We start from the raw sequence: 20,279 nt of genomic DNA on the forward strand, positions 1-20,279 counted from the left end.
CTGAAGCCCCCCCGATTCCCTCGTGAAGACTGAGAAGAATAAATTCAATACCTTTGCCATCTCCCCATCCCTTATTCTTTATGGGGCCAATATGGTCTGTCCTCCCTTTTTTACTGTTTACATACTTAACCAGTTGCCGACCACCTCACGACGATATACGTCGGCAGAATGGTACAGGCAGGCAAAATCACGTACCTGTACGTGATCTGCCTCCCGGGGGCGGGAGGTCCGATCGGACCCCCCTCCCCCCCGGTGCCCGAGGTGGTCGGCTTCTGTCCGGAAGCGATCAGAGGTGAGGGGGAGGCCATCCATTCGTGGCCCCCCCCCCTCGCGATTGCTCCCAGCCAATGAAATCCTTCATCTGCTGCTGTATAGTAAACAGCAGCAGAGGAAGTGATGTCATCTCTCCTCGGCTCGGTATTTTCCGTTCCGGCGCCGAGGAGAGAAGACATCGATGTGAGTGCACAAACACTACACACACAGTAGAACACGCCAGGCACACATTACACCCCCTATCACCCCCCAATCACCCCCCCCCCCTCACACTGACACCAAGCAGTTTTTATTTTCTGATTACTGTCAGTTTGTGACAGTTAGAAGTGGTAGGGCAGTTAGTGTTAGCCCCCTTTAGGTCTAGGATACCCCCCTAACCCCGCCTAATAAAGTTTTAACCCCTTGATCACCCCCCGTCGCCAGTGTCACTAAGCGATCGTTTTTCTGATCGCTGTATTAGTGTTACTGGTGACGCTAGTTAGGGAGGTAAATATATAGGTTCGCTGTCAGCGTTTTATAGCGTCAGGGACCCCCATATACTACCTTGTAAAGGTTTTAACCCCTTGATTGCCCCCTAGTTAACCCTTTCACCAGTGATCACCGTATAACTGTTACGGGTGACGCTGATTAGTTTGTTTATTTTTTTATAGTGTCAGGGCACCCGCCGTTTATTACCGAATAAAGGTTTAGCCCCCTGATCGCCCGGCGGTGATATAACTTAGGTTTTAGGGTCAGATAGGGTATGCGTCACCCCAGGCAGCGTCAGGTTAGCACCAGTACTACTAACCCCCACGCACGCAGCATACACCTACCTTAGTGGTATAGTATCTGAACTAGGGGTGCACATCTTCACTGGCCTCACGATTCGATTACGATTATCATGTCAACGATTCGATTCGATATCACGATGCATCACGATTACAGTGCAAGTCCGCAAGTGCGCATGGTTTTCATAAAAAAAAACTCAAGTAGTCAGGAGAACTCCATTTTTTTTATTCTATCTGTATTGAAGAAAAAAAGAGACAGCAGAGGAGCTCCAGAGCTCCAGACATACTACAGGAGATGGTCAGAGACTGCAGACCTACTGCAGGAGAAGATCAGAGACTGCGAACATGATACAGGAGATGATCAGAGACTGCGGACCTGCTACAGGAGATGATCAGAGACTGCGGACATGCTACAGGAGATGATCAGAGACTGCGGACATGCTACAGGAGATGATCAGAGACTGCAGACATGCTACAGGAGATGATCAGAGACTGCGGACATGCTACAGGAGATGATCAGAGACTGCGGACATGCTACAGGAGATGATCAGAGACTGCGGACATGCTACAGGAGATGGTCAGAGACTGCGGACATGCTACAGGAGATGGTCAGAGACTGCGGACATGCTACAGGAGATGGTCAGAGGCTGCAGACATGCTACAGGAGATGGTCAGAGACTGCGGACATGATACAGGAGATGATCAGAGCCTGCGGACATGCTACAGGAGATGATCAGAGCCTGCGGACATGCTACAGGAGATGGTCAGAGGCTGCGGACATGCTACAGGAGATGGTCAGAGCCTGCGGACATGCTACAGGACATGGTCAGAGACTGCGGACATGCTACAGGAGATAGTCAGAGACTGCGGACATACTACAGATGGTCAGAGACTGCAGACATGCTAGAGGAGATGGTCAGAGACTGCGGACATGATACAGAAGATGGTCAGAGCCTGCGGACATGCTACAGGAGATGGTCAGAGACTGCGGGATTAGTGAAGGAGATGGTCAGAGCCTGCGGACATGCTACAGAAGATGGTCAGAGCCTGCGGACATGCTACAGGGGATGATCAGAGACTGCGGGATTAGTGAAGGAGATGGTCAAAGACTGCGGACATGCTGCAGGAGATGGTCAGAGCCTGCGGACATGCTACAGGAGATGGTCAGAGATTGCGGATATGATACAAGACATGGTCAGAGACTGCAGACATGATACAGGAGATGGTCAGAGACTGCGGACATGCTACAGGATATGGTCAGAGACTGCGGACATGATACAGGAGATGGTCAGAGCCTGCGGACATGCTACAGGAGATGGTCAGAGACTGCGGACATGCTACAGGAGATGGTCAGAGACTGCAGGAATAGTGAAGGAGATGGTCAAAGACTGCGGACAATAATGCAGAGTTGTGGTGTGAAGGCACATAGAAGACAATGCTATAATATGGACTTGTGTTGGGTGGGTTATGTAGATCAGCTGAATGGTGATTGTGACACAACCTGGTAACGCTGTAAACACTGAGTTGCCTAGTGATAGCAAGGGGGCGTGGCCAGGCAGGCGCACATTTTGTAATTTGTAATCCTACTCGGGCGATAGAGAATCATTGGAGGGAACTTACTTGAAGAAACGTGTCATTGCTGTGACTGACCCTCTGACCATGACAGCCTGAAATGAGCAGGGCGATCTGCCTGCTCACCATCTCCCCCCGATCTCCATTCCAGCCGCCGGTGTTCTCTCCTGAGGTCAGCAGGGAATTCTCCCGGGAGAGCGCTCCGTGCGTATAGCTGTTACTTAGTGTGTGTATATCCCGGTCATGTGACTCCCGGCCCGCCTCTCTCCTCTCACGTCTCACGTCTCCTGATGTCAGCCCCGCCCGCCTCTCTTCTGACCTGATAGCTTCAGTCAGTGGGCGGGGCTGACATCAGGAAATACGTGAGAGGCGGGCCGGGAGTCACATGACCGGGATATACACACACACACACACACACACACACAAGTAACAGCTATATGCAGGGAGAGCTCTCCCGGGAGGGGGCGGGGCAAGTAATCGATTTCTCTGGTCGCATGCATCGATGCCGCATCGGGGACTCCCGAATGGCGATGCATCGATGCTGCAATTCATTTCAGCACCCCTAATCTGAACGGATCAATATCTGATCTGATTAGATCTATACTAGCGTCCCCAGCAGTTTAGAGTTCCCAAAAACAAAGTGTTAGCGGGATCAGCCCAGATACCTGCTAGCACTTGCGTTTTGCCCCTCCGCCCAGCCCAGCCCACCCAAGTGCAATATCGATCGATCACTATCACTTACAAAACACTAAACACATAACTGCAGCGTTCGCAGTCAGACCTGATCCCTGCGATCGCTAACAGTTTTTTTGGTAGCATTTTGGCGAACTGGCAAGCACCAGCCCCAGGCAGCGTCAGGTTAATGCCAGTAGCGCTAACACCCATGCACGCACCGTACACCTCCCTTAGTGGTATAGTATCTGAATGGATCAATATCTGATCCGATCAGATCTATACTAGCGCCCCCAGCAGTTTAGGGTTCCCAAAAACGCAGTGTTAGCGGGATCAGTCAAGATACCTGCTAGCAACTGCGTTTTGCCCCTCCGCCCGGCCCAGCCCAGCCCACCCAAGTGCAGTATTGATCGATCACTGTCACTTACAAAACACTAAACGCATAACTGCAGCGTTCGCAGAGTCAGGCCTGATCCCTGCGATCGCTAACAGTTTTTTTGGTAGTGTTTTGGTGAACTGGCAAGCACCAGCGGCCTAGTACACCCCGGTCGTAGTCAAACCAGCACTGCAGTAACACTTGGTGACGTGGAGAGTCCCATAAGTGCAGTTCAAGCTGGTGAGGTGGCAAGCACAAGTAGTGTCCCGCTGCCACCTAGAAGAAGACAAACACAGGCCTGTCGTGCCCATAGTGCCCTTCCTGCTGCATTCGCCAATCCTAATTGGGAACCCACCACTTCTGCAGCACCCGTACTTCCCCCATTCACATCCCCAAGCAAATGCGGTCGGCTGCATGAGAGGCATTTTCCGTATGTCCTCCCGAGTACCCCTACCCAACGAACCCCCCCAAAAAAGATGTTGTGTCTGCAGCAAGCGCGGATATAGGCATGACACCCGCTATTATTGTCCCTCCTGTCCTGACAATCCTGGTCTTTGCATTGGTGAATGTTCTGAACGCTACCATACACTAGTTGAGTATTAGCGTACAGCATTGCGCAGACTAGGCACACTTTCACAGGGTCTCCCAAGATGACATCGCATTTTGAGAGACCCGAACCTGGAACCGGTTACAGTTACAAAAGTTACATTTACAAAAAGAAGTGTAAAAAAAAAAAAAAAAAAAAATATAAAATAAGAACAAAAATAGTTGTCGTTTTATTGTTCTCTCTCTCTCTATTGTTCTGCTCTTGAAAAAGGAGAAAATGGCGCAAGATGTCACCAAAACACGCAAAGGGAAACAATGACCAATGAGATGGATTAAAATTCACAATGAAAAATGAACATGAATATCAGAGTCCCATGTAATTATGATGTAAATTGCAGTATGGCTAAAAAGTCCCAGATAAAGAGAACTAAAAAGTCAAATAAAAATGATGCTGAACACCAGCGGCAGCTCCCCTGAGAGTTGAAGCAAAACTCTGGAAGACAATAGTAGAAAAAGACAAGGTGCGGCAATCTAAGTGCAGTATCAAAAAACTGGATTTTAATATAATTGATAAAAACAGCGGCCAAATGGCTACTCACAATGTTGCAGTAAAAATAGGCACATAAAAGCAAGGTGGGTGGTCCACAGACATCATGCCGGCTGCTTCCAATACAGGATCCGAAGGTGTTCCAAAACGCTGGGGGGAGACTGTCCACAATGTGTATTCTTTGGCTGATGGGTGCTGAACTGTGGGGGGAAGAAAGGAACCCAAGTGTCTGCAAGGTGGAACCAGCATAGGATCAGACGACAAGCCAAGAAAACGGGAACCGGAAGAGAACCAGCGTGGAGCGCACCGGATTCTGGAGGAGGAACAGCGGAAGTGTCGTGTGAACGTGTCAGATGACGCGTTTCAATGCATCCGCATTTTCCTCAGATCTAATAGGCTAGTAGGGTGGGCTAGGTTTATATGGAAGTACTGGGGACCGTCGCTAAGTGACGGCGTGACCCAAAACCGGAAGTAATGATAATGTTACAGGAAATCATGAAAGGGACAACAACAATAATAATGATGTGGATGGGAATTCATACCTGAGATAGAATAGAATAGAGAATAAGTAAAGAATAGAAAAAAATAATATAGTAGTAATGGTGCAAATAGGATGAATAAATAAAAATAAGAAGAAAAATAGGATAAATAGAAAAAAATGATAATAATAAAAAAAAAATAAATAAATAAAATAAAAAGACAAATAATGAAAAATAATACAAATATGAATATAAAATATATATATATATATATATATATATATATATATATATATATATATATATATATATATATAAAATAAAAATAAAGATAAAAATAAAAATAAAGATGAAAATAAAAAGGAAGTAAAACATTATATATTAATAATGAGAGATTAATAATAATGGAAAAATTATATGAGTATAGAAAAAATGTGTGAAAAAAAACATAAAAATAGAAACTGTAAAAAATGAAGATCAAAATTATAAATGAGATAGTGATGTTGTAAGGAAAAAGAGACATATATGGAACATATATGTATGTATGTATATATGTGTGAACAGGAAAATTATAACATTTTATACATTAAATATATATATATATATATTATAATTAAAATGGGCTGGTATAGGGAAAGGCCCATATACAAGAAATGACGATATGCACAATTACTGAAACAATTATTAAATATGCGGAAAACTTAAGATAAAAAGTAGGCCAATGAAAAGGTAAACCAAACACGAAATACCAGAATGTATGTATGATGGAAATGGAACCTAAAGTGAGAGTAATCAGCACAAATATGTATAATAAATATCTCCAAACCAGAAGCTAATACTCAAAAATCATACCATGGAGGAAATGAAGGGAAAGAAGCAAAAAAACATGTTATATTACAGTATTAATCTCTATCTTTTAATTGAGACCATTGGGTGTCATACTAATTAAAGTGTATATCCAGAAAGTTTCTTGCCTACATAGGCATTGGAATCTTTCTGCTGAAGAGAAATGGTCTGGTATGGATTCAATGACCCATACATTTAAATCAGAAATATTTTGTTGATGATGAGTAGTGAAGTGACATGCAGTACTGTATTGAGGATTGTTGGCTTGAACTGCTCTTCTGTGATCTCCAAACCTAGCACGTAGGGTTCTAATCGTTCTGCCCACATAAAGGAGCCCACAGGGACAAGAAATACAATATACCACGTAAGTTGTGGAACAGTTGAAAAAAGATTTAAGGGGGGAGATGGGCGGAGCCTAGCGGAGCAGACATGCATTGTTAGAGCTCCACACCGCTGAGGAGAGAAGAGAAGGACAAAGCGGAGCCTGCAGGCTCAAAAGGTATCCATTTGAACCTTTTTGCCCCAGGGAACAAACTGTGAAAGTTTGGGCAGGAAATATGGTACTGGGAGGAAACCGTGGCAGAAATAAAAATCACCTCACAAAGAGCTCACAGGCACTCACTGTAGCTGAAGCAGCTCCAGTCACCTCACAAGATACAGCATCAGGGCGCTCTCACAGACAGAAAATGTCACAGCAAGACTCTCCATTTGAGTCAGATACAGAACAAATCCTCTCACAAACTTCTCCACAAGCCTCCTCAGTATCCCCAGTAATATTATTACAATTTGAAAAGATGCTTCATAAGGCTTTAAAACAAACCTCAGACCAAATAACAAAAAGCCTAACCAAAGAAATAAGAGAGCCGGGAAACCGCACCGCAGCCTTAGAAATAAAAATGGATGAAATTGAAATTACAACCCAAGTAAATATAACAGAATTGGAACAATTAAAAGAAGAGAATTTAATACTTCAAACTAAGCTCGAAGATTACGAAAATAGAGCCAGACGTTCAAACTTGCGCATAAGGGGAATACCTGAAACTGTGACAGACCTGCAATCTACTATTACTGCTCTATTACAAGAACTAAAGCCAGATATCCCTATTGAATGTTTAGAACTGGACAGAGTACACAGAGCCCTCACAGCCAAAAAGAAAGATGGACCCCCACGTGATATAATCACAAAATTTCATTATTACAGAACGAAAGAACAAATACTAATTGCTGCAAGAGAAAAAAAGGAACTTAATTTTCAAGGACACAATTATCAAATTTTTGCTGACCTATCCCAACTTACTATTACTAAAAGACGATCCATGAAACCCCAACTAATGGAACTGCAACGCCACAACATTATGTATCAATGGGGCTTCCCCTTTTCAGTCAGATTTAACTACCAAGGTACAATTTACAGAAGCAGATCAGCAGATGAACTACAACAAACCCTTTTAAAATTAAATCTGACAGAACCCACAAGCAGCAACTCTCCCACACGCAGAAGAATGGCATCATCTTCACCTTCAGGCAGCACTCAGAAAATTTCAGAACAAAATGGGAATCATCATTCTCACAAAAGAGGCCGTTATGCCACATCATCCATGGACCAAGAAGATTCAATGGACTGACATCCTAATTCCTGATATCTCTTCATTTATTATACTAAGAGATGGTTCTCTATAAAAAACCTGTATTTATAACTGAATGTAACTGCATTCTGATAGTCACACACTGTGTGGGATCATGTTACATTCCAGTTATATTTCTTATTACTTCTGATTCATATAGCCTTAGAATATATAAGTGAAATAAGGAAATTCTTGTTCAGTTATATATTATCAGGTAATAACAATAGATTTATTACTTTTTAGGACAAATATGTTCAATAATCCAGAAGTAATGGAAGCTTTTTCTTTCTTTTCTTAAAACAAATATATTATTACCTAACTAGTTCCTAGAATTATGTTTTTGTTTATTCTAATCTGAAGCAATACAACCTCAATTTTATGAGTTAACATATCTAAACAGTTACATATGAATAAAATATGTAATTGTTTACTCTAAAAGGGTTAAAATCCCAAAATAATTCAAACTATCTTCATCAATACCAAAGTTATTAACAGTACCTTTCTAACTGAATTATTTAGCCTAGGGGAAGACTAACCATATACAACCACCCTGGAATAAATAATTTCAACAAAAACTATATTCTGCACTCCAATTAATGAAACATCATTTTGATGTCTTTTGACATAGCACTTCTCTCCTGTAAGCGGAAGATCCGTGTACCCCCATTAGCCCTCCTCATTCTCCCAACCATATTATGTGGGAGTGTGACGAAGGCACTTATTCCCCTGAGAGAGATATTTATTCTCTTTCACGGGTAAATTGTGATTACTTGCAAAAAATAATTTATACAATGTATCATCTAATCTCATATGTTTTTTGTTTACTCTTTACTCCAGAATTCACTGGTTTCTTTTCTATCTATTCATCTCTTCAGTCCACACAGGTTGATCTGCGCAGTCAGCTCTGCATAACAAAAAGTAAGTCAAAACTATTTGATCTGTTGCCATGGCACCACTGAATATACTTTCCCTGAATGTTCAGGGAATAAATGTCCCTCAAAAAAGGACCAAAGCCTTCCGTACTTTCCATAACAAGAAGGCTCACATAGTATGCCTCCAAGAAACACACTTCACCAAAGATTCTACTCCAAAATATATTTCTCCTTTTTATCAACAAATTTACACGGCTTCTGCCTGTACCAAGCAAAGGGGAACTCTAATTGCATTTCACCGATCCACACCATTCACCTTATCATCAGAAATTAAAGACCCAGAAGGTAGATACCTGATACTCATGGGTTATATAATGGATACAGTAATCACGGTGATTTCCTACTACGCTCCTAACAAACAACCTACACCATTCCTCTCACATATATTACAAGTGATTAATACACACAAAATAGGAACAGTGATAATGTGTGGGGATTCGAACCAGGTCCTCCTCCCATTTCTAGATAAATCACCTTTTACACCATCCAAAATAACCTCTAGATTACCTTTTTCTCAACTTCTTTCCAAATACAATCTGGTAGATTCATGGAGAGAAAGTAACCCAATGAAAAAGAAATTCACTTATTTCTCGCACCCTCATCAAACCTTCACCAGAATAGATCATATTTTTCTAACAATAGGAATGATACCAGAAATTATTGCATCAGATATAATTCCGATTCCGTGGTCTGACCATAATGCAGTATACACTACTATAGCCTCAGCCATACCAAAAGCGCATGACCCAACGTGGTACTTACCGGACATAATGCTCAAACACCCACTACATCAGATGGCCATTGAACAAGCTTTAAAGGAATACATATCAATTAATAATACAACAGACATCTCCCCAATAACACTGTGGGAAGCTCATAAGCCTGTCTTGCGTGGTACAATACAAAGACAAATGGCACTATTTAAACGGGAACGCAAAAATCTAGCAAAAAAACTAGAACTCAATTTTAATGCAGCCTACATATCACTTCAAGATAATCCATCTCAGAGTACAAAATCTCATCTGGAAAAATCTAGATTGGAATACGATCTATTTCTCACTGAGTCAGTTGATAAATCCCTCAAACGCTCCAAACACAATTTCTACATGAATTCAAACAAACCAGGTACATATTTGGCTCGGGCATTAAATTCAACTAACAAATCTTTCAAACCAATACGTTTGAAATTATCAAAAAATGTTTACACTTGTAATCCAGTTAAAATAGTCCATAAATTTCACTCACATCTCGCAACTTTATACAAGACAAACAATGAATTTAATCCTACAGAGGCTGAATCCTTCTTCTCAAAAATAACCTTACCTGAGTTATCTCAGAATCAAAAAAGCAGTTTGGATGAGCCTATAACTATAGATGAAGTTGCTAACGCCATAAAATACCTAAAACTTAACAAAAGACCAGGCCCAGACGGCTACTCAGCTTTATACTATAAAACATTCTCAGAAATACTCTCTCCCATTCTCACTGAAACTTTTAACAAACTTCTAGATGGACATTCTTTTCGGCAAGAAACACTAATGGCAATTGTTTGTATGATCCCAAAACCCCTTTCTGATGATACTTCCTGTGTGAATTATCGGCCTATCTCTCTGTTAAACCTCGATATTAAATTATTAGCAAAAATAATAGCAAAACGCCTCAATAGCATTATAGGAAAATGAATACATAGAGATCAAGTAGGCTTCATGCCAAATAGACAGGCAGGCGATAATATACGCAGGGCAGTGTTATTGGCACATATTGCTAAAAAACGGAAAATCCCTTTATGTTTTCTATCTCTCGATATTAAGAGGGCATTTGACACAGTATCCTGGCAATATATGCAATATTCATTACAAAAATGGTGTTTACGACCCCACTTTTTAACATGGATCAAAGCATTATATAATAAACCCAAAGCCTATATAAAATATGCTGGATGCAAATCTGAAGCCTTTAATATCGAAAGAGGTACCCGACAGGGTTGCCCATTATCTCCCTTATTATTTGCCCTTATACTCGAACCCATGGCCCAATACATCAGAACAAACCAAACTATAACTGGCATTGAAGTAGGAGGTATTACACACAAATTATGTATATTTGCAGACGATATATTACTTTTTCTATCATCACCACAGGTCTCTGGTCCTAACTTAATACCAGCTCTTGATGGATTTGCAGCCCTATCCGGCCTTATGATTAATCCTAAGAAATGCCTAGTGCTTAATATTTCACTCACAAACATGGAATTGATCCCAGCTAGGGCTGCACTCCCATTCACATGGGCAGAAAAATCAATCCCATATCTTGGAATTCATTTAACAGCATCTCATTCTGACTTATTCTCAACCAATTATCCTCCTGTATTAAGACAGATCACAAATCTAATAAAACAATGGTCGCAACTTCCTTTATCCTGGATAGGGAAGATTACTGCAATCAAAATGACTATTCTACCCAAATTGCTTTATCTATTCAGAGTCCTCCCTATTTCAATTCCTTCCTATTTTTTGAGAACAGTACAAAAAAGAGCAACTTCGTTTATATGGGGCTCTTCTAAACCACGTATACCTATACACACACTACATCTTCCCAAAAATAAAGGAGGCCAAGGATACCCTAATTTTACTAACTACTACAGAGCAGCACATTTGGCCAGTCTGTCCAAATACCATGCAAAACAGGAAATCCCATTATGGGTATTTATAGAGGCTTCAGAAAATGACCCTCTATTAATATCAAATTTATTATGGCTTGATCCTAAAGACCGCTTTAAAATTCATAATCCCATAACTAAACACTTCTTATCTCTCTGGGATAAACTAAAAACCAAATATCAGTTACAATCTCCACACAATCCTCTCCTTTCTTTTATCAGAAATCCGGCCTTTTATCCGGCATGGATCTACCCAAATTCTTTTAAAGCTTGGACAACATCAGGCATTCAGACACTAAATGACTTCATAGCATCTAAATCATTCCTTTCATTCCCATCGCTTAGAGAAAAATATGATCTACCAAACTCTGAGATATCTCCAAATCAAAAATTTCTATACACCATTCCTAAAGGGGGATACACCATTATCCCAATTATCCATTTTTGAATCAATCTGTACAAAAGATCCATTTGCTAAAGGTACAATTTCATCACTTTATAATCAATTATATGGAGTAGCAAATCTTAATAGACCCTCTTACGTTCAGAGGTGGGAGGAGGACCTGGGACGAACTTTAGAAGACACGGACTGGTCTAACATATGGCTCACATCTAAGTCATCTTCACCCAACATCTTAGCACTGGAGACAAATTATAAAGTCCTAACTCGCTGGTACCTTGTACCCGCTAGAGTGGCAAAATATTCACCTAATACCTCAGCTCTTTGTTTTCGAGGATGCCCAGAAATAGGCACATATTTACACATATGGTGGACGTGCCCAGTAATCCAAACCTTCTGGAAGGAAGTCTTCGTGATTGCATCTAAAATATTTAAAAAAATAATACAACCAGATCCATATTTAACTTTACTTAATCTAAAACCGGAATGGTTAACACTCTCTCAATTCAAACTTATGATCCAACTAATAACGGCTGCAAAACAAACAGTGGCCAAGGCATGGAAATCTCCTACATTGGTACTAGCAGAAACAATTAACAGAATGAATAATACAATGTCCCATGCTAAGATGGTAGCCATCGATCAAAATCAAATTCCAAAATTTGAAAAACTTTGGCATCCTTGGATAAAACAACAGTTCCTGTCAAACTTCAATGACTCTGTCCTGTTGCCATGGTAACAGATTAAATGACTTACAGAGACACCCATTCTAAGGCTTCAAAGAGAACTAAAAAGAATAATAAACTGACGAGCGGGACAACCTTGTGAACAATACCTCTACCTTTCAACCCTTTTTCTTCTTTCTCTTTCCTTTTCTCCACCTCACGATTAAAGCTCATTATCAAAATTTATTTGACCTATATACACTCTACTTGTAAACAATATGTATAGTAGGTATAAATCATTTAAATACCTACAAAAGTAACTAAGGAAATGATATATATCTTTAATTTAGGTTTACGTGAACACAATGTTTAATATTTGAAATTCCATGATATTTACCTATATAAACCCTACTGTAAAACAATGAGCTTACTTTATAGATCCTTGTAAACTTACTTTATGTATCTTTATAACATTGTATACTCAATAAACTTCTTTTGACAAGGAAAAAAGATTTAAGGGTCTATTGGTTACCATTAGTACTGAAGGTTTTCTTGCCATGTGTAACATGAGAACAGGTGAGACATAGCGCTTTGTTGCACCGGTACATACCGACCAATGGAATAAGGGTGAGTTGTTTAAATGTAGAAGATTTTTTCTGAGATGGAATTTTGCTTGGAGCAATTTTTGCCTTAACATTTGGGGCCCTACGATAGGCAAATTTGGGGGCAGAAGGTAAAGAGGATGATAGATGCGGATCCTGGGTCAAGATGGACCAATGTTTTTTGATAATATGATCCATTTTTTTATGACTCGCATGAAATTGTGTAATGAATCTGGTTGTTGGTTCAGTATTCTGATTCTTAGATTTAGGAGGGGTATCTGTCAAATAGAAAGAAGCAGCTCCATGGATTGTGTGGGCCGGATAACCCTTGTCTATGAATTTCTTAGAGAGAGTGGTACATTGTGTTCTGTAATCCTCTAATCTGGTGCAATTTCTCCTAAGTCTGTGGAACTGACTTTTGGGTATATTGTTAACCCATCTCGGGTGGTGACAACTGGAGAAACGTAAAAACGAAATTGCCGGCCGTGGGTTTGGTGTAATTCTTAGTGGCAATCAGGTTGTTAGAATGAAAGAGTTCCAAGTCCAAAAAGCAGATAGATTCAGGATCAATAACAGATGTGAATGATAGACTGAATGAGTTGTTATTACAAAAAGTGATGAATTCCTTTTTCCACTATTGTTCTGCTCTTTTTTACTGTATTGTATTCTGCAATGTTTTATTGATATTATGTTTTATCATGTTTGCTTTTCAGGTATGCAATTTTTTATACTTTACCGTTTACTGTGTTTTATTGTTAACCATTTTTTTGTCTTCAGGTACACCATTCAGCTGCAGCACGGATTTATTTATCTTGACAGCAACAGCGTTTGCTCCCATGATATATAAAGCCGTGATTCCAGCGGAGGTGATATATGCCGAAGCATGGGGGCAGCAGGGGCGGAGGAGCAATTTTCTCCTAACTTTTGCGGGAGGATGCCCCCATGCTTCGGCATATATAAATGGTGCATGTATGCCCATCATTAGAAGTGGGTGGATGAAGGGAGGTATTCTAATGTTGGGCATACCCACCGATCAATCTCTTTTTTTCATTCAGCCCACAGGCTGCATGAAAAAAAAAAAAAAAGATTACAATATATGCCCAACAAAGACCAGAAACGTACTGGTATGTTGCTGGACTTTGAGTGATTATACCAGAATGATGCCTGCAGGTTTAGGTATCATCTTGGTATCATTCTCTTCAGCCAGCGGTCGGCTTTCATGTAAAAGCAATCCTAGTGGCTTATTAGCCTCTAGACTGCTTTTACAAGCAGTGGGAGGGAATGCCCCCCCCCCCCCAACATCTTCCATGTTTTTCTCTGGCTCTCCTGTCCCAACAGGCAACCTGAGAATGCAGCCAGTGATTCAGCCAGCTGACCATAGAGCTGATCAGAGACCAGAGTGGCTCCAAACATCTCTATGGCCTAAGAAACCGGAAGCTACGAGCATTTCATGACTTAGATTTCGCCGGATGTAAACAGCGCCATTGGGAAATTGGGAAAGCATTTTATCACACCGATCTTGGTGTGGTCAGATGCTTTGAGGGCAGAGAAGAGATGTAGGTAATAGTAATGGTAATGTAATAGACCCCAATTTTTTCAAAAAAGAGTACCTGTCACTACCTATTGCTATCAAAGGGGATATTTACATTCCCTGAGATAACAATAAAAATGATTAAAAAAAAAAATGAAAAGGAACAGTTTAAAAATAAGATAAAAAAGCAAAAAAATAATAAAGAAGAAAAAAAAAAAAAAAAAAAAAGCACCCCTGTCCCCCCCTGCTCTCACGCAAAGGCGAATGCAAGCGTCGGTCTGGTGTCAAATGTAAATAGCAATTGCACCATGCATGTGAGGTATCACCGCGAAGGTCAGATCGAGGGCAGTAATTTTAGCAGTAGACCTCCTCTGTAAATCTAAAGTGGTAACCTGTAAAGGCTTTTAAAAATGTATCTAGTTTGCCGCCACTGCACTTTTGGGCGCAATTTTAAAGCATGTCATGTTTGGTATCCATGTACTCGGCCTAAGGTCATCTTTTTTTTTTCATCAAACATTTGAGCAATATGGTGTGTTTTAGTGCATTAAAATTTAAAAAAGTGTGTTTTTTCCCAAACAAATGCGTTTGAAAAATCGCTGCGCAGACACTGTGTGAAAAAAAAATAAAATGAAACACCCACCATTTTAATATGTAGGGCTTTTGCTTTAAAAAAATATATAATGTTTGGGGGTTCAAAGTTATTTTCTTGCAAAAAAAAATAATTTTTTCATGTAAACTAAAAGTGTCAGAAAGGGCTTTGTCTTCAAGCGGTTAGAAGAGTGGGTGATGTGTGACATAAGCTTCTAAATGTTGTGCATAAAATGCCAGGACAGTTCAAAACCCCCCCAAATGACCCCATTTTGGAAAGTAGACACCCCAAGCTATTTGCTGAGAGGAATGTCGAGTCCATGGAATATTTTATATTGTGACACAAGTTGCGGGAAAAAGACACTTTTTAAAAATTTTTTTGCACAAAGTTGTCACTAAATGATATATTGCTCAAACATGTCATGGGAATATGTGAAATTACACCCCAAAATACATTCTGTTGCTTCTCCTGAGTACGGGGATACCACATGTGTGAGACTTTTTGTGAGCCTAGCCGCGTACGGGACCCCGAAAACCAAGCACTGCCTTCAGGCTTTCTAAGGGCGTAAATTTTTTATTTCACTCTTCACTGCCTATCACAGTTTCGGAGGCCATGGAATGCCCAGGTGGCACAAACCCCCCCCCCCCCCCAAATGACCCCATTTTGGAAAGTAGACACCCCAAGCTATTTGCTGAGAGGTATGGTGAGTATTTTGCAGACCTCACTTTTTGTCACAAAGTTTTGAAAATTGAAAAAAGAAAAAAAAAATTTTTTTCTTGTCTTTCTTCATTTTCAAAAACAAATGAGAGCTGCAAAATACTCACCATGCCTCTCAGCAAATAGCTTGGGGTGTCTACTTTCCAAAATGGGGTCATTTGGGGAGGTTTTGTGCCACCTGGGCATTCCATGGCCTCCGAAACTGTGATAGGCAGTGAGGAGTGAAATAAAAAATTTACGCCCTTAGAAATCCTGAAGGCGGTGATTGGTTTTCAGGGCCCCGTACGCGGCTAGGCTCCCAAAAAGTCCCACACATGTGGTATCCCGGTACTCAGGAGAAGCAGCTGAATGTATTTTAGGGTGCAATTCCACATATGCCCATGGCCTGTGTGAGCAATATATCATTTAGTGACAACTTTTTATAAATTTTTTTTGTTTGTCATTATTCAATCACTTGGGACAAAAAAAATTAATATTCAATGGGCTCAACATGCCTCTCAGCAATTTCCTTGGGGTGTCTACTTTCCAAAATGGGGTCATTTGGGGGGGGGGGGTTTGTACTGCCCTGCCATTTTAGCACCTCAAGAAATAACATAGGCAGTCATAAATTAAAGGCTGTGTAAATTCCACAAAATGTACCCTAGTTTGTAGGCGCTATAACTTTTGCGCAAACCAATAAATATACACTTATTGACATTTTTTTTTACCAAAGACATGTGGCCGAATAAATTTTGGCCTAAATGTATGAGTAAAATTGGGTTTATTGGATTTTTTATAACAAAAAGTAGAAAATATCATTTTTTTTTCAAAATTTTTGGTCTTTTTCCGTTTATAGCGCAAAAAATAAAAACGGCAGAGGTGATCAAATACCATCAAAAGAAAGCTCTATTTGTGAGAAGAAAAGGACGCAAATTTCGTTTAGGTACAGCATTGCATGACCGTGCAATTAGCAGTTAAAGCGACGCAGTGCCAAATTGTAAAAAGTGCTCTGGTCAGGAAGGGGGTAAATCCTTCCGGGGCTAAAGTGGTTAAAGAATTTCTTGGGATTTTTTTTGCCCTCCTCCGCTATGTGTCTTTCATGTTCTATCTTAGCCGCCCTAATTGGACCCTTACATTTCTTGTTGCATTCTTTATAAATTCTGATTGCTGATGATGATGATATACTGTATTTTTTGAAGGCCTTCTCCTTTGCTTTTATATGCATTTTTACATTGGAGTTGAGCCTTCCAGGGCTTTTGTTCGCTCTTTTAAATGTATTACCCAATGGGATGCATTGGCTAATGTCCTTATTTAATATGCTCCTAAAGCAAACCCATCTCTCCTCCGTGTTCTTTGTTTCTAAGATTTTATCTCAATTTATATCTTCTAGCAAGGTTCGTAGTTTAGGGAAGTTGGCTCCTTATGTTTCATATTTGTGTGATTTATACTGAGGCCAGTTGGCCTGTGATCGCCGTTACCTAAATTGCCCCGTATTTCCATAGAGAAATACCTACGGATTAGTGATGAGATCAGGTGTGTTGGGATCCCAGTCTGAACCTAATGGCCCATACACACGATCCGAATATCGTACGAAAACTGTCGTCCGAGGAAGAAACATACACTAATTTTGACAGCCAATCACAACAGTTCATCCGATATTATTCGATCGGACATGCACGAAAATGTCGTTCGAAAATACATTAGAAAACATGACATAACTTCTGATTTTTTTTTTTTTTTGTCGTACGAGAATTTTCGTGACTTTATTTACCTATTCAATTTCTACTTGCGACTATTAAGCGAAAAGGGTCGTACGATCTATTGTATGGGTCACCTGTACTGAGCCAATTATCTCCAGCAGAGGCATTGCCCCATTCCACAGCTGCAGATGATTGGCCCAGTACAGGTAGCAGCTTCCTGATAGGCTTGCTTACTTGGGTTCTGACTGGGATGCCAACACAGCTGAGCTCATCCTTTTTGCTGCCAGGAAGCTCCTAACTTCCTGAAGTGAGCTGATGACACAGAGCCCCTTCTGTACTCAAATCCCAAACAGTGTTATCAGCCCTGCCTGGGGCCTCCCCTGCTGGGCTGCAGAACACCTCCTCATCTGTGTAACACAAGGGGGCGGTGTTGTGTAGCCCAACAGAGGAGGTGCCAGACAGGGCTGTTAACACTGTTTATGATACACACAGAAAACTACATACCATCTAGTTAGGGTTCATATGATGGTCAATGAATGCCATACTCTGAAACAAGGGCTTTTAATGAAGTGATTTGTGTGCAGAACCAGAGACATAACCTGTGAGGGTGCAAGGAAACCTGGGACAGCTGACAACTCTGTAATGTATCACACTAGCTATATACATTATACACAAACACATACAAGAGGCTCCACTCATATAACAATGACAGTGAAGCACAGTATAACCCCCTAGTTCTAGTTCACCCCCAGCATATGACACAACTCACAGCTCCAATAACTTGGCACATGCGGCTCCTCTTATCCCTTCACAACAGCAGCACCAGGAAGCTCCCGTTTACTTCCGGTTTGTGCGTTTCACCGAGCCCCGCCCCGGAAGTGTCGCTGCCGTCACAGAGCTAAGGTGAATGCGGAAGTGGAGCGGGGTGTAGAAGAGGGGACAGGTATGTGAAGTGTACAGGTATGTGAAATGTATAGGTGAGGTTATGCTTGGGACCGAACAGAGGTGACATGTTGTGTTGTAGAAGTTCAGTCTGGCTTTCCTCTCATGTATACCGAGTGTCTGGGGCTGGCCACACTATTCCTATGGATATGTTGCTGTGTTTGTGGAGCAGTGTTTTGGTTTCAGTGGGATGAGTCAGGCTGTGACCTTTCCTCCCATTCTTGTGTTCCAGGCAGTTCGTTGCTTTAGACTCTGCAGTCAGCATGGCTTGTTAAAGTGCCTGTCATGAGAGTTCTACAGGGCCAGCCTTCACTGACCTCTCCGTACAATGCTCATTACCTGGCTGCGGTAAAGATTATTTGGTGTTAGTTCTTAACCTGGAACAATCCTAGATCAGGACTTTAAAGTGCCCCATACCCTGAGAGAAATATGGAGGCTGTCGTAGCTGTCCTGGTTGTCAAAATGCAAGTTGCCTGGCTGTCTCTTGTGTCACTTCATGTCTGTGACCCCAAACAAGTATGTATCAGGGATCCTCACCCCCATCCCCTCTACTGAAGTCAAGCCATCAGACAGTTGCAAATCAGTGGTCATGCTATCAGACGAGTATTTTTTGGTTGGATTTTAAACACACAAAAACTAAATATAACATAATGGATGTGTGACAGCTCTGTATAATCATTATATTATATGTTACATCACCCTCTCTAACATTTACAATAGGGTATGATTTTACTGTGGAAATTTAAAGATACAGAGCCCCAAATATCAACCCATTGGTCACATATTGACATTTTTGCATAATTGCAAATTGGGTTAAAAAAAATGTCTCCCATTGGACCAATACGTTTACAATGCAGATGTGTCATACACACCCCCCTCTATGATATCTTACAATACGGTAAAATTTTACTGTGGAAATTTAAAGATACAGAGCCCCAAATACCAACCCATTGGCTACATAGTGACATAATTGCAAATTGGGTTCAAAACCAATTCTCCCATTGGACCAATACATTTACAATGCAGATGTGTCATACACACCCCCCTCTATGATTTCTTACAATATGGTTAAATTTTAATGTGGAAATTTAAAGATACAGAGCCCCAAATATCAACCCATTGGCTACATAGTGACATTTTTCCAATACTTCTAAATGGGTTAAAAAAAAATTCTCCCATTGGACCAATACGTTTACAACGCAGATGTGCCATACACACCCCCCTCTATGATATCTTACAATACGGTAAAATTTTACTGTGGAAATTTAAAGATACAGAGCCCCAAATACCAACCCATTGGCTACATAGTGACATAATTGCAAATTGGGTTCAAAACCAATTCTCCCATTGGACCAATACGTTTACAATGCAGATGTGTCATACACACCCCCCTCTATGATATCTTACAATACGGTAACATTTTACTGTGGAAATTTAAAGATACAGAGCCCCAAATACCCACCCATTGGCTACATAGTGACATTTTTCCAATACTTCTAAATGGGTTAAAAAAAAATTTTTCCATTGGACCAATACGTTTACAATGCAGATGTGTCATGCACACCCCTCTCTATGATATCTTACAATACGGTTAAATTTTACTGTGGAAATTTAAAGATACAGAGCTCCAAATACCAAACCATTGGCTACATAGTGACATTTTTGCAATATTTCAAATTGGGTTCAAAACCAATTCTCCCATTGGACCAATACGTTTACAATGCAGATGTGTCATACACACCCCCCTCTATGATATCTTACAATACGGTTAAATTTTACTACAGAGCCCCAAATATCAACCAATTGGTTACATAGTGACATTTTTGCATAATTGCAAATTGGGTTCAAAAAAAATTCTCC

General features: G+C 40.8%; 2 protein-coding genes across 5 annotated transcripts in view; one reads left to right on the plus strand and one right to left on the minus strand.

Moving 5' to 3' along the window:
* The window catches only part of RNF214 (ring finger protein 214), a 120,880-nt gene extending 102,514 nt beyond the window's left edge, over window positions 1-18,366 (minus strand). Inside the window, exon 1 of one of the 2 annotated variants that reach the window (XM_073602370.1) lies at window positions 18,247-18,329. In XM_073602370.1, coding sequence (XP_073458471.1) covers window positions 18,247-18,267 — 21 coding nt within the window. In that variant the 5' untranslated portion in view covers window positions 18,268-18,329. Of the gene's footprint in view, window positions 1-18,246 lie in introns of both variants that reach the window. The other variant, XM_073602369.1, reaches the window with a different exon arrangement.
* The window catches only part of PCSK7 (proprotein convertase subtilisin/kexin type 7), a 222,888-nt gene continuing 220,936 nt past the window's right edge, over window positions 18,328-20,279 (plus strand). Inside the window, exon 1 of one of the 3 annotated variants that reach the window (XM_073602365.1) lies at window positions 18,328-18,437. The gene's annotated coding sequence lies outside the window, so the exon portion shown is untranslated. The remainder of the gene's footprint in view (window positions 18,438-20,279) is intronic. The other 2 variants (XM_073602366.1, XM_073602367.1) reach the window with 2 other exon arrangements.

Source organism: Aquarana catesbeiana, linkage group LG10 (genome assembly GCF_042186555.1).
Source record: "Aquarana catesbeiana isolate 2022-GZ linkage group LG10, ASM4218655v1, whole genome shotgun sequence".
In the NCBI taxonomy this organism is placed as follows: domain Eukaryota; kingdom Metazoa; phylum Chordata; class Amphibia; order Anura; family Ranidae; genus Aquarana; species Aquarana catesbeiana.